The 15,216-nt window shown below is 45.5% G+C and overlaps 1 protein-coding gene across 7 annotated transcripts in view; it reads left to right on the forward strand.

The window, feature by feature from the left end:
* The window catches only part of DMXL1 (Dmx like 1), a 155,165-nt gene that overhangs the window by 41,227 nt on the left and 98,722 nt on the right, over nucleotides 1–15,216 (forward strand). For all 7 annotated transcript variants that reach the window (XM_074994988.1, XM_074994990.1, XM_074994992.1 and 4 more), the window contains exons 4-5: nucleotides 1,115–1,193; nucleotides 1,988–2,120. In XM_074994988.1, the coding sequence (XP_074851089.1) occupies nucleotides 1,115–1,193; nucleotides 1,988–2,120 (212 nt within the window). The remainder of the gene's footprint in view (nucleotides 1–1,114; nucleotides 1,194–1,987; nucleotides 2,121–15,216) is intronic.

A 15,216-nucleotide genomic window follows, 5' to 3' on the forward strand; every position in this document is an offset into this window, starting at 1 on the left:
TGCTAGGGTGGCTTCTGAGGCTCTGGAAAACCAGCATGTGGGGTGGGGAGGGGTTACCATAGGGATCCAGGTTCGGGGGACTCCACGGCCCCGGGGGTGGGAGGGGGCAGCTCGGCCACCTGAAGAGGTTGGGGACAGCTGTGATAACTCCACACAGCATGGCTAGCACAGTGTCCAGAATAGCAGTGTCCAATGCCAGGAGCAGCTGCTGGGGCTCCATTTGGCAATGTGCTACGTTCTGGATCCTGCATGGGCTCTGCTTGGCTTGTGGCAGCTCAGCAGGCCTCAGCATGTGCAGGGCGAGGGTGTTGGGGAGGCCCTTTAAGGAAGTGGTTGACTGCGGCCCCCAGAAGGGCTTGTCTGCCATGTGACCCTGTCCGCAGCGTGTCCTGCTCTGCTCTTTTGACAGAGTGCCTGGGACTGTGTAGACACTCCCTTTTGAAAGAATAGAGTGGTCTTTTGGAAGAGTGGATCAAGGGTTCGATCTGCTTTTTTGTGTGTAGCTGCACTCTTTTGAAGGGTTAAACTTCGAATGTTATCATTCGAAGTTTACCCTTTTGAAAAAGTGCTGTCTTGTGGACACAACTATACAGTACCTCTGGGTTATTCAGGAAGCTCTTTTCCAGCTGAAGTTTATTTCCTGCACTTTGTGAAAAATGTGCATGCTTTAAAAACCCTGGAAGGTATTTTGTTTTTAGAAATTGCATTTTATTATTTTCTGCTCCAAATACTTGGCAAAATTAGCTGAAAATTCTAAGACTAAAATAAAATATCATATTCTAGATTAAACTATTCTTTCAATTTGTTGGAATTCTAAATTTTGTAACAAATCAAGGTGCAAGTGCTAATTTCTAGACACTTCGTGTCTCTTCGTAGTTTTTGAAACATGAGATCACATCTGTGACTTGTATGATCTTGTCTTACCAGTTCAGAGGTTTCCTGTAAGACACTTACTACACTTCTTAGATGTGAAAAATGCTTGTTGCCTACTAAAACTTTGAATGCCATACCGGTGTAATATTTCACTAATTATGTATTAAATGAGAAATCAGTAAGTGTGTTTAGTAAATATTTCGGTTAAGTTCATAAAGTGTGTTAATACTTTTGATCATAGGGGGTATATTACCATTGGCAGAAGAGTGGTCAAATTTTACTGGACTCCGTAGCCCATAATATTACGTGGGATCCCACAGGTAAGAACTGAATTAACTAAAATTTCTAATTGTTTAATATCACATGTTAAATTTGACTTCTGGGGGGAGAAGAGAGTACTTCCTTTTACACAGCAAAAGAGAACATGTCCAGGGAGGATCAGGAGAGTGCTGTGAAAGCCACTTGTCACTTGCATTCTGAGACGCTTGTATGTATCTTCAGTGAGACTACATTATTCGAAGTGAAAACATGTCTACATCTCAGCAAACCAATCTGTTGTCCTATGTTCTGCAGTGTCTGGTGCTGGCTACTTTAAATAAAGCTGGAAGAGTGGCATTAAAATTTTTTATGAAAGCAAGATTTGAACACCTCATTCCAAACCCCAGTTGATAGTTCTTGTAATTGTACCCTCGTTACTGAATATACCGTTATTTCAAAATATTAACATATTTTTACAAAAGTGCCTAGATGTCTTTTGTTATACAAATGCAACTTAATTTGGAAACAGAGTAGAACAAGTATGTCTAAGTGTTTGGATCACATATGTCCAGATCTAAACAATAAAACATGACTTAATATGCAAAAATAAATAGTCCTTTTTTTTTGATAAGGTTGATCTAGTCTAACCAGGTTTTGTTGCACACAACACCTTGCAGGATTGACTGTTGCATTGACTATTATGACTTTGGTTTGTGTATAGAAAAAGGGTTATTATTTATAGTATATTATGACTCTTGTGTATATTGAGTTGTGGTATGAACTAGTTGGCCTTCTCTTGGGTATATAAAAAACAATATGATTTGTTCTTGTTACAATTTTAAACTTTTTGTTCTAGGCACTCATCTCTTAACTGGTTCCAGCTGTCTGCAGCTTTGGTCCAATATTGATTTGGAAGACCAATCCGAAGATGGGAATTTTGAAAGAACAGATGTTAACTTTGGGGACTGGCAATGTATCTGGCAGTGCAAGTAAGTGAGTTCATGGGGGAAAAAAATATAAAATTTCAATAAAAGCAATATTGACTTTTGATATCCTTCTGATCTCAGATGAAACTCTTAATGAATTCAGTGGCATCACATTATGATATTTACTGCTTCTTTCAGAAACTTATGAAATATACTTAAATATTACTGAAATCATTAATCTGTTCATTCCTTTGAAGCATTTACTCTGCTGAAATATATTGAGAGAACCAATTATACCAGTAATGTCTATTCCTGCAAAATCAAAGAAAGCAAGTGGTGAACTGAAGTAGAAATAGTATGTGTGAGAGACTATAAAGGCTGAAAACAGAAATCTCGGTAACTTACTCTTGGTTTTGGACTTCTGGTTCACTGTAATCAAGTGAACGTGGTTACGTGGAATTTGTCTCTCTCTATCTGGAAATTCTATAAGTAATGTTCTTCTTCGAGTGGTCACCGTGGGTGCTCCACAGTAGGTGTCGGGCTCGCCCCGGTGCCGCAGCTCGGAAATTCTTCAGCAGTTTCCGTCGGGTCACGCATGCGCCAATGCGCGTCGGCTCTTCGCGCGCTTATGGTCACGTGCGCGATCCGGTCCCCGCCAGTTCCTTCTCAACCGCTAACGGCTGCAGACGGAATCCTCTCCGGCTCCAACGCCTGAGACAGATAAATCTTATTTTTTTTCTCGTGTTAATAGTTTTTTACAGTTCATAGTTAGCAGTTCTATAGTTAGTTACTCTGTTAAAAGTTGTTAAAAGCTAAAGACTATCTTAAAACCGCAGCGGCCGCCTCTGGGCGGGCCTGCTGCTTTTGTTTGTCGGCCTTCAAAGGCCAACGGTTATTAACATCACCTAACAGACTGTTAAGTGTGCTATTAGCACCTAAGGACTCAGAGTTAAGTTTTAACAATGCCATCCCCCGGCTTTAAGAAGTGTGAATCTTGCCGGGAGGCCATGCCTGCTTCGGATGGCCATAGCAGATGCATACGGTGCCTCAGGGAGACTCACGTTCCCCAGAAGTGCTCCCATTGTTCCAAGTTGACTAATAGAGCTAGAAAAGATAGAGAAATGAGGCTGAAGATGCTGCTAGTTGACAAAGCACTTCAGCCTGCCTCATTGGAGGCAACGCATGCGGAGGGCTCTTCAGGATCACACAAGAGGAAGGCTGCCTCTTTGACCTCCTCTGCGCAGAAGAAAAGAAGAGCCTCGCCTACTCGATCCCTGCCCCTTACTGTTGGGAGCGGGACGAGTGTAACAAAGGGCCCGCGCACGCTGGCTTCCTCCACTGGTAAAGCCACGGTGCATGCAACCACTCAAGGCCCTGCAGCTACTGGGGAGACGGCACCGAGAGCTGTGCGGGCACTAGTCAGTCCAGCACCGGCTACTGCGGCACCGATCGAGTCTTCCCCGGAGGCACCGGCGACGACGGCACCGGGAGCAGTGGAAATCAGCATGACACCTGCTCTGGTACCAAGTTCACCGATAAGACCACCCGAGAGGGTAAAGGCTAAAACGAAGACCAGGCACCGCAGCCCCTCTCCTGAGGCAATTGCGCTGCCTCTGTCACCACGATCACCACCGGAGATTTGACGGGCAGCAACACCTTCAGCCTGCCACAGACGTTCTTCTCCTTTTCTTCGGAGTCCATCCCAGGGGTCTGCACGCTTTTCTCCATCATCTAGCAGAGATCCCTATGAGTCTTCTCACAGAGGCTCTCCTCGTACGTCGGTATCATCTTGGAAGTGTCGACATTCCAGGCACCACCCTTACATCCTTGGGTCATGGTCCAGGTCTCCATCGCCGGGCCCCTGTCCCTGTTGCTACGACCGCCATCATTATGCGGGGCGTCAGCATAGGAGGTCGACGTCTCACTAGGGATCCCCGTCGACCACCCCTCAACGCCACAGTGTTCTGCTTCCACCTGGGGGAACACCACGAGTTCCCCAATCAGAGGCTGGGTCTAAAGGCATTGAACCCCACCTCGAAATTCCACAAAGGCAATCACATCAATACGGCCAGGATCCAGAGGAATTGGAGGAGAGATCATAGTGATGCCTCCTCATCCTCGCCAGACGAGGCCGTGGTCCCTGGAGACATTTCTCCCCCAGATGACCTGAAACAGTTCCAGGAGCTGTTCAAACGAGTAGCTCAATCCCAAGATATTCAAGTGGCGGACGTGCAGGAGAAACACCACAGACTCCTTAAAAACCTCAGGCCTCCATCTTCTTCTAAAATTGCTGTTCCTCTGGACGATGCAATCATGGAGGCAGCCACTAATATATGGCAGACTCCAGCATCTGCTCCTCCTACCAACAAAAGAGTGGACAAAAAATACTTCGTCCCTGTGAAAGGTATGGAATTTCTATTTAGTCATCCACAGCCAAACTCGCTAGTGGTTGAATCGTCTCAACACAGGTCCAAATCGTCCCAGTACAAATCTGGGGGATTGGACAAGGACATAAAGAAGCTGGATCTTCTGGGTAGAAGAGCCTACTCCTCCTCTACTCTGTTGCTCCGCATGGCCAACTATGCCGCTCATTTGTCGAATCACAATTTCGACAACTATTCCAAGCTTACTGCCCTCATGGACTTCCTTCCGGAGGATAAAAGGCCAATTCTTAAGGCAATTGTGCAAGAGGGCTACGTGGCTTCTCGAGCGGGCGTGCAGATTGCACTGGATGTGGCGGACACAGCGGCCCGCGCCGTGGCCACTGTGGTGGTAGTGCGGAGAGAGTCATGGCTTCACACATCCGGCATTCCAAAGGAGTTACAGGTCAAAATTGCAGACCTCCCCTTCGACAAAATAAAATTGTTTGCTGAATCGACCGACTCAGTCCTACACTCGAGCAAAGATTCCAGAGCGACACTTCGGACTTTGGGGATATATACCCCACCGTTCAGAAGGAAGAAATTTTATCCTCAGCAACGCCATTATGGTTACCAACAGCAACGTACCCAATTTCAACGAGGGTATGATCAGGGACGTCATCAACAAACACATTATAAGGGCCCTAGGCGCTGGCCTCAGCAGGGCAATGCCTCCGCAGGGCAAAGTGCAAGACAGCAAGTTTGATGGGTATGTCGAGGGCCACGAAGCCAAGACCGTACCTCCAGTGCCAATCTCAGTACATGTTCCATCACCGACTCAAGCCATTTTACCCACAATGGAAAAGCATCACGTCGGTCAAGTGGGTATTGGAGATCCTCTTCCAGTCTTTACCTCCACTAAATCCTCCCACCACACCCCTTCTCAGAGACCCCTCTCACCTACCGGAAGTAAGGTGGGAGGTGGACCGCCTCCTATTCATAGGGGCGGTGGAGAGAGTACCGGAACAATTTCAAGGCAAAGGGTTCTATTCCAGGTATTTCCTGACAGAAAAGAAGACAGGAGGGTGGAGACCCACTTTGGATCTACGCGCACTGAACCAGTACCTTCGCAAACAGCTCTTCAATATGACTACGATGGCTTCAGTAATCACGGCACTAGACCATGGTGATTGGTTTGCAGCCCTCGACTTACAGGATGCGTATTTTCATATTGCAATTCATCCAGCCCACAGGCGTTTCCTCCGGTTCCTTGTGGGCACAGATCATTTCCAGTACAGAGTCCTCCCATTCGGACTCTCTCTCTTCAGCGCCCAGAGTCTTCACCAAGGCCTTTGCAGTGGTGTCGGCATACCTACACAGACAGGGAGTTTTCATTTTCCCGTACCTGGACGATTGCCTGCTAAAGGGAACTTCCCGGGCGGAGGTATTACGAATGATACACATCATCACCACAAAAACATTTACCTCGCTGGGCCTCATCATCAATTTCTCAAAGTCAAAGACCGACCCCACACAAAATATAGAGTTTATAGGGGCTCGGGTAGACTCAGTCACGTCAAGGGTGTATTTACCCGAGGCTCGTTTTCGTGCCATCGAATATCTCGTACAACTACTAATGTACAGCCCCACTGTTCCAGTTCTCACGTGCTTACAACTGTTGGGGCATATGGCAACCACCACGTTTGTGGTGCAAAACGCCAGGCTGCATATGCGAGGATTGCAGCATTGGTTGGCAACCGTATACGAACCCTCAATCCACACCGTCCACAAGAGGGTGTCACTTACAACAGAGGCACGAAGCTCGCTAGCATGGTGGGGAAACCCCAAGAATCTCCTAACAGGGGTGCCCTTCCGCCAACCGCAAATTACTGTGTTCTTTACAACAGATGCCTCCCATATGGGATGGGGGGCTCACATGGACAACAAAACCACTCAAGGATTATGGTCCCCCACAGAGAAGACACTGCACATAAACATATTAGAGCTCAGGGCAGTGTTCAATGTGTGCAGGCATTTTCACAATTATCTGCGTGGAAAAATAGTCGGTGTGAATACCGACAACACCACCACCATGTTTTATATAAACCGACGGGGGAGCCAGGTCTCGTACGCTTTGTGCGGAGGCAGTCCGATTCTGGAACTGGTGCATCGCCAACAATATAATCAGAAAGGCTTCGTACCTACCGGGGGTCCACAACGTCAAGGCGGACCAACTCAGCAGACACTTTGTGACCACTCACGAGTGGCAGATCTGTTCAGACCTACTTCACCAGGTGTTCCGCAGATGGGGTTTTCCCCAAATCGACTTGTTCGCCACCCAAGAAAACAAGAAATGTCCCTAATACCGCTCCAGAGCGGGCATGGGACAGAAGTCTTTGGGGGACGCCTTCATGATCCCATGGAAGGGCCCTCTACTTTATGCGTTCCCTCCCACAACACTTATACACAAGGTCTTGGAGAAGGCCAGAAGGGAGAAAGCACACATGATACTCGTAGTCCCAATCTGGGACCGGCAACAGTGGTTCCCATTGCTCTTGCGCATGGCTCAACATCAGCCATTTCCCCTACCAACAGGACCGGACATTCTCACTCAGGCTCAGGGGCCAATACTGCACCCGCACCCGAAGAGACTTCCGCTACAAGCATGGCTAATCCATGGCTAAGCGCCTTAGAGACTACATGCTCAGAGGGAGTACAACAAGTCCTTGAATGTAGTCGGAGAACTTCCACCAGAAAGACTTATCAGCACAAATGGTTGCGTTTTTCCGAATGGTGTTCCTCCAGGCAACTAATACCCCAGGGCGCCACCATACCTACGATTCTGGATTATTTGCTACAACTCAAACAAAACGGACTTTCGCTATCCTCTATAAAGGTGCATCTGGCGGCTATATCAGCGTTTTGGCATGAAGAGGATGGATCAACCACATTTGCCCATCCTGCTGTCTTGCGTTTCCTGAAGGGGTTGGTGAATCTGTACCCCCCTCGGAAACCAATACCGCCGTCATGGAGTTTAGACCTAGTTCTACACACCCTCTCGGGACCGCCCTTTGAACCATTGGCTACGGTCCCCCTTCGACTACTTACTATTAAAACGACTTTCCTCCTGGCAATCACGTCAGCTCGCAGAGTGAGCGAACTCGTGGCCATGATGTCCACACCACCCTGCACGATCTTCTCAAAAGAAGCGGTGGTCTTACGATTACACCCAGCCTTCGTTCCGAAGGTCTCTTCAGACTTTCATATCAACGAACCAATAGTGCTGCCCTCGTTCTATCCTAAGCCTCACAACTCAAATGAAGAGGCACGGTTGCACTTACTTGACGTAAGAAGGGCACTGGCCTTCTACATCGATAGAACTAAACCTTTCCAGAAAACGGACAGACTCCTGGTGTCCATTGCATCCAGGTCAAAAGGAGAAGCACTATCTTCACAGAGGATTTCAAATCACATTGTGTCTTGCATAAGATTGTGCTACAAGATTTGCAAGACTCCTCTGCCACTTCCACCAAGAGTCTACTCTACTAAGGCGTTGGTGGCGTCAACGGCCTTCTTCAAAGGCATCGCGCTGAGAGATATCTGCAGAGCGGCGATGTGGTCTTCCTATGACACCTTCGCCAAGCACTACGCCGTGCACAGGATGCTTGATGAGGATACACGCCTGTCGACAGCAGTTCTTTCATGGGCAAGCTGCGCATAAATTGGGTACCCACCTCCTTTTTCGGGGGGGGGGGGGTTACTGCTGGGTAGTCACCTACTGTGAAGCACCCACGGTGACCACTCGAAGAAGAAAGAGAAGTTACTCACCTGTGTAGTAACGATGGTTCTTCGAGATGCGTCCCCGTGGGTGCTCCACTACCCACCCGTTCCTCCCCACTTCGGAGCTCTGTTTTGTGTGTTTTTTCAGGGGCGTCCGGAGTGGTTGATCAGGAACTGGCGGGGACCGGATCGCGCACGTGACCGTAAGCGCGCGAAGAGCCGACGCGCATCGGCGCATGCGCGACCCGACGGAAACTGCTGAAGAATTTCCAAGCTGCGGCTCTGGGGTGAGCCTGACACCTACTGTGGAGCACCCACGGGGACACATCTCGAAGAACCATAGTTACTACACAGGTGAGTAACTTCTCTTTTGTCAAGCAGTTGTCCACATGGATTCCTCTGCTGGAGCACAAAAGATTGAATTAGTTAGATCAGTAATGGATATTAGGGCTATGCTCTAGATGCCCTCTGTCCTCCTATCTAACATTGTGAACTTGGTTTCCCACACATCAGAATCTACGGTTTGAGAAGGCGTTAACTAATTTTTTCTGCTCTTGGTCAGAATAAATTATGTGGACCAAGGCATGTGCAGAAGTGCCCCATCAATAAAAACACACGCTGGCAGCTGGGGACACTGCTAATTAGCTGAGCAGCAGCTGACTCTTTCCTGGATAGCTCAAGCTCTCAGCATGCAGGGAACTCAGGGAATTTAAGATGTTTTGGATCAACATCTTAAATTTATATTCTGAGCCTAACAGCCATAATTTCTTCATTCTTCACCCACGATTGTTTTCCTTGTCACTGTCAAGCCTTTACATTGTTAATACCTTCACTTGTGGTGGAAGGTTATTTTCAGCAGAAGGGCTTTCCCTTTTGAATTTCCTTCCTACGAAGTGCCAGTCTTTGCAGATGGTACATCTAAGACAATGCAATACATGTGTGACCTTATTTAGATGACTGGCTTGTAATGACATTATCAGTGTATAGGCTTTCCAAAAATATGACTCTCACATGCACCCTTCTCAAGAAACTGTGACTCAAAATAAATTGGGAACAAAATAGTCTTTCTACATTTAAAAAAAAAAAATCCTCGTCCTTGGTTGGTTCTGCATTCTCAAGCAGGAATAGTCGTCCTCTAGAAGAAGTTTCTGAAATTCAGATATTGGTACTTGTACTTCAAGAGAACAAGCAGATTGTAGTATTCTTCCTCAAGTGGATGGATCTTTTGTTCTCTGTTACATATGTAGTACCCTATGCTTTACTCAAGGTAGCAACAGACTCAGGTTGCTCAGTCTGGAAAGCTTCAACAAGAGAATGTAAGGCCTGTTTGATCAATCTGTAGGACATAGGGAACAAATATTTGAGCTCTTTAGGCTAGTGGGGAAAGAGGTAATAAGATGTGATGACCAGAAGTTGAATTTAGGCTTCAAAGAATGGAGATATTTAGGCTTGTAAGAATGGAGATTTATAAAAATTATCTGTGATAATTAACCATTGGATCTATTTTACCAAAATTTGTGGTGGATTTTTTTATCACTGGTGACTTTTAAATCAAGATTGGGTTCCTTCCTCCCCTCTCCCTACCAAAAGAACCATGCTCTAGCTAAAACATGAGTTAATTTTGAGAGATTCTTTGAGGTTGGAAAATTCAGTGGTCCCTTCTGGCCTTCAAATCTTATCAGACCTGTATCTGTTAAATACCAGCAACAAGTCTGTGCAGTTGATTACATCAAGAGAAGTGAACTTATCCCTCTCCTGGTGAATGTGGTGTTCTGAGAAGGGTGTCTGTCACAATGCTGTCTGTCTTCTTGCCAGCTTAGCATATACCTAGTTAGCCCAGAATTGTGGGGTCCTGGTCTTGCAGTGCCTTACCAACCCAGAGTTCAAGAGTTCCTGGTTCTAAGTCACTCTCCTAGGCACTTCTGCCTCCTTGGGTCCTAGATAGCTTGCTTTGCAGGAATCTGGTTCACCCCGGGGAATCAGGCAGTTGATTGCCTGCCTGCCCAGCTCCCTGACTGCCTATCTTTAGATTGGGGAATAGGGCAACTGTTGCATAAAATTCTGGTTTTGTTATAATATGGCAGGGGTGGGGAACCTTTTTTTGGGTCGGGGCCACTGACCTACAGAAATATTAATCAGTGACCAAGAGTAAGAAACAAGAAGTAAAAACAAACAAAAAAAACCTTGCTGAAAAACAACAACAACAAAAAATCCATCATTCCCGTTACTCACCAGCGCCAGAGTCTAGGGGCCCAGGGTAGTACATTTTGTGGGCCCCACTAGGCTCTGGGGTGGGGCCAAAAATGAGGGGTTCATTGTAGAAGGGGATTGCCAGACAGTGGGTTGGTATGGGGTCTGGATGGGAGGGTACAGGAGTGTGCTTGGGATTGGGAGGATGGGGGTGGGAAGGAGGGGTGCAGGAGTGGGTTGTGGATGGGGATCGTTGCGGGAGAGAAGTGTGAGGGTCTTGGTAGGAGAGGAGTGCAGGAACGAGCAGGAGGTGCAGGGTCTGAGTAGGAGAAATGGTGCAGGAGGGCTTTGGGTGCAGGGTCTGGAAAGGAGGGTTTAGGTTCAGTGGAGACTTGGGGTAGGAGGGTGAATGCAGGTCAAAGGCCATGGGGTCTGGGAGATGTGGGGGCTGCTTACCCCAGGGGGACACATGGCTTTGTGACTCCTCTACGCCTTTCCCAGGCACCACCCTACTTAGATTAGCTGGAATCATAGCAGCAGGATAAAGCCCACAGACAGCGCTGCTGCTCCCCCTCCCACTTCCCTGTCTGGGGGAACAGCAGTGAGTGACAGTGGTACCATGCAGAGCTGCTTCCTGTCCCACTTCCCCACAGGGCCTGCGAGTTCGATCTAGCCCCTGCTTGCCTGACTTTGGCCTGTGAGGGTGGAGGCTGCACACCTTACACTCCATGTCATTCCCCCACCCCTGAAATATGGACTGAAAGTTGTCTCCAAAGTTTATATAGAACGGAAGAAATCTTGGTGCCTTTTATCTCTGTTTCTCATGTTGGGAAAGTTCAAAATAAAAACCTTAAACAGGAACTGCGGAATATTCTTCATTCATTTTTCCATAAATTATTGTAGCAGAAACTGCTAACTGCTTGGATGTGCCTACCTTCATATATTGCTGCAACTTCAGAGATAAGCTTCCATTGACTGCCTGCTAACCATGAGCTCTCCATGCTTACTGCAGCACAAGAAAGGGAACTAAGGCTGTGTGTACATTGAGATAAAATTGATTTTAAGTCAGTTAGCCTATTTGTCCAAGTGCCTCTCCTCACTGTAAAGTCCATTAGCTTGATTTATGGAACACTAAAATCGACATACTGAAATCCTAAAACCGTAGTATCCTGACTGGTGTAGCATTCAGTTTGAATTTAAAATTCCGATTGAAGGGTAGTGAGGACACACCATGTCTTTAAATTGAATTCATTAGCCTCTAAACATGTCCCACAATGTCCTACAGTTCTCTGCTCTGGCCTCTTCCATCTCTTCTGCTCTCAGGTGTGGAGGAATTAGGCAGCAGGAAGACCGTTTTAATTCGGCACCTGGAAGCCAGTGGCTGTAGGGTCATGAGAGGCTGAAAAATCTTCTTTCCTCTTCTTTGCTAGTAGTGCAGCTGTGGGGTCTGTGGTTCTGTGTATACCTCTGCCTGCTGCCTTTTTTTTCCTGCTCTGCCTGTCACCAGCCACTGCCCCCTCCCCCATACCATGTGGCAGCTAGGCTGTGGGTGGGGGTCATGCTTGTATGATAGAACAAAAAACTTCTTTTCAGCCTGCCCCCCACATCCTCTCCCTGAGAATACCACACATTCTGGAACTTTCCCGCATCATGTGGCAGTTGGTCTGTGGGTGGAGGTCGTGCTTGGATGAGAAACTTCTTTTCAGCTGCTTACATTTCGTCCTGACCCCCACATCTTCTCCCTTCCCTCCCCCCGGAGGCACCACACAGTCTGTAACTTTCCCGTGCCCAGCTGCATCACGTGGCTTGACCCTGAACCAATAAAAGGACATGCTGTGCAAGGTGTCAGGCAGCTTGTGCGAGGTGAGAGTCACAATTTTCAGGGGTTGGCTGTAGTCTGGATTCTTTTAGGCAGCTGAGGGAAGTCTCCCTTTGCAGTCATGACTTTCAGGGGCTGGCTGTAGCTAGGGGTCTTTTAGCTGCTTGGGGAACATCTCCCATGGTGGTCACGATTTTTGGGTGCTGGCTGTAGTGTTGAGTCTTTTAGCCACTTTGAGCTGTGTGTTTCAATGAAGCCAATGTAGTAGCTATACAATTTCCATAGTTCTCGAAGTAAGGTTTGCAGCAGGGAATATTCTTTTTCTGAGGGTCTTTCTTGTCAGGTCCAAGCCTGGCTGTAGTCTGGGGTCTTTTAGCTGCCCTGAGCCATAACTGTGAATAATTCATTTGAGTTTCAGTGTAGCACCCATGTCTACTTAAACATATTTAACACAGCAGGGGAAAGGGGAATGAAAGAAGATGTCATCATGTGCCCACATCTACTTGTGGTGCCAGAATGCTATGGGGCTAAGAGAACTGTGGTATAGGGTCCCACAATACACTGCTGCAGCGCTCAATTCAAGCTACTTGCGTGTGGCAGTAGTAAGTTGATTTTGTGGGAAGCGTGTGGGAAGGTGAAAATGCTCAAAATTGAATGGCTAAAACCCAATGTTAAGAAACTGATTGTTTCTTGTGTTGTGGATTCAGCTTTAGATGCTGTTTTCTTTCCTTGTTCCTTTGAGGTCAGATTTGCTTTAGTGGACAGTTGCAGCACAGAACTTGATCAGTAGTTTATATTGTCTCTTCCGGAAGAGGCACTGTAGGCTTCCCATAGAACACTTTGAAATGTGAGAAATTTCCCTGTCTGTTGAACTCTTAAGATGATACTGATTTCCAGAAATGGGAACATATTTAACCTTCTTCCTCAAATCTTGTGATTTAGTCTGCTTCTCCTCTAGTACTCACTCTGCAAGTGCAACCTAGCCCAGTTGCCATTTCATCCCATTTTTTCACGGGCTTTTCTCAACAACAAAGCAGCAGTAGGCTATACTAGCAAATCACTTTGTTTTCAGAAATACTTCATTTTAAAATTAGAGTTAGGATCCCAATTCAAATTTAGAGTCTCATCTATATGTGCTGGTGAAAACAGAAATTTCTTTTCATGCCACTCAAGATGAGTAGAATGTTTTGCTGCAATGTGAAGGTCATGTGTAGAGAGGTGACTCTAAACTTCTAAAGAAGATTCTAACCTAAAGTGCAAGGATTCTTTAAATTTATTATTGTCATGTTTTTGCTGCTAGATTACTTTCAGCATCACGTCTTGAAAAGTTACATGGACATAAAATAATTGATTTTGATTAAAAAAAAAAAAACTAGTTAATTTTAGAAATACTACTTTTCTCAGAAGTGAGATCTCCTCCATACATAACAGAGTGAGTCACAAAGATTTTTAATTATAGGACCTGGAGCAGGTATTCTCTTTGGGAAAACACTGCAGTGCTGCTCTTTTTCTGTATTTCAGAGCCAAGTTAGCTGAGATTGTGCTGAACATAACAATTTATAGCTGAAAAATTTATTTTGGCCCAAAGCAGTAATAGTAGGGGGAACAAAGATCTTTACAATAGGGGCTTAATTCGGATCAATGTTTTTATAATCTTGGAGAGTGTATTCGGAAAATCTCAAGGATTAATTCAAAATGTCACAACCTGCTTTCCCACTGCAGGTACGCATCAAGAATTCTCAACAGGTAATTTCATTTTTTCTCTCCTGGACTCAAGTGGTATTTTTTTCCCAATTTTCTGTGATACTTAAATACTCCAGCAACTGAAACAAAAGGGAAACCTATTAGGACTCTGCATTCTTCGAAAAGAGTTCTGCATTCTTCAAAAAGGTGGTGCTCTGTAGAGATTGTGACGTTCCTCTCCCCTTTTCTGTCTCTCCCCCTCTCCCCCGTTTCCCGTATGGCACTTAACTTGTATTTCAAAATAAATTTCTGAATATGTAAGCTGAAACATCAGGACACCCTCATTACATTATCCCTATGGTTTTTTTTGCCCAAGTTTTTAGTTCATGTAGGGGAAAAAAAAGTGGATTCTATTCTATTTGAGTGTGTAATACAAAAAAAAAATAGAAAATAATCTCATTCTTTGAATAAATGGATTAATATTTTACCTTTTGTTTCCTAAATTTCAAAAATGTGACATTTGGTCACAGTAGCTCTCTCTTCCTGTCATTCATTTTATTTTGAATATCCTTTATAATGGTGTCTAAGATCACATAAGCTGTCAAGGTCACATCAAGAAAGAGAATACTTGGTACGTCTTTGATTCAAAACTTGAACCAAAAATATTATTTCTGGAGTTTGCTTATCTTTTGAGCTGCATTTTGTGATTTATCAAATGATAATTCTCCTGAGTTTAAACTTCTGGGGAGGTAGGGAAACCCACTAGTTAGTCTTAGGTAGTCTTTAGGTAGCTGCATCCTGGTGATGGAAGAGGAACGCCATCTTCATGCATTGTGTGCTTGTATTAATGTGTATTTTACCCAGTTTCTTCAAATAACCAAAATTATTTGACAAATTTAGACAGAATATCTGCATTCCTGAGCGCACTGTAAAGATGGTGACTGGTACATTAAGGAGGCACTCCTTTTTCTTCAGTATCTTATTTCACCACTTTCCACTCAGTGGCAGTGAATTTTCCAGATTTAATTTTATAGTCAGGAATCAGTCTCCAACAATGTGTATACCCCTGTTTGTATACCACCTTATTAAAATCATAAACTTTCTGTAGCTAAGAATATGCAAGAGGATTTGTGTGACTTAATAAATCTAGAAAATGAGTATTCGCCAAAATCAGCTGCAGTTTGAAGATATCATATTTTGGTTGAAACTCTCTAGTATAGTACTCTGTCTGGCAACGTCCATAGTCTGGCATGATTTAGTTAGCTAGATGACCACTTATCATGGGTATGACAAGATTTCTGCAGTCCCATAACGTTTGTTAACAACT

The sequence above is a fragment of the Carettochelys insculpta genome, chromosome 5 (genome assembly GCF_033958435.1).
Source record: "Carettochelys insculpta isolate YL-2023 chromosome 5, ASM3395843v1, whole genome shotgun sequence".
Classification (NCBI taxonomy): Eukaryota; Metazoa; Chordata; order Testudines; family Carettochelyidae; genus Carettochelys; species Carettochelys insculpta.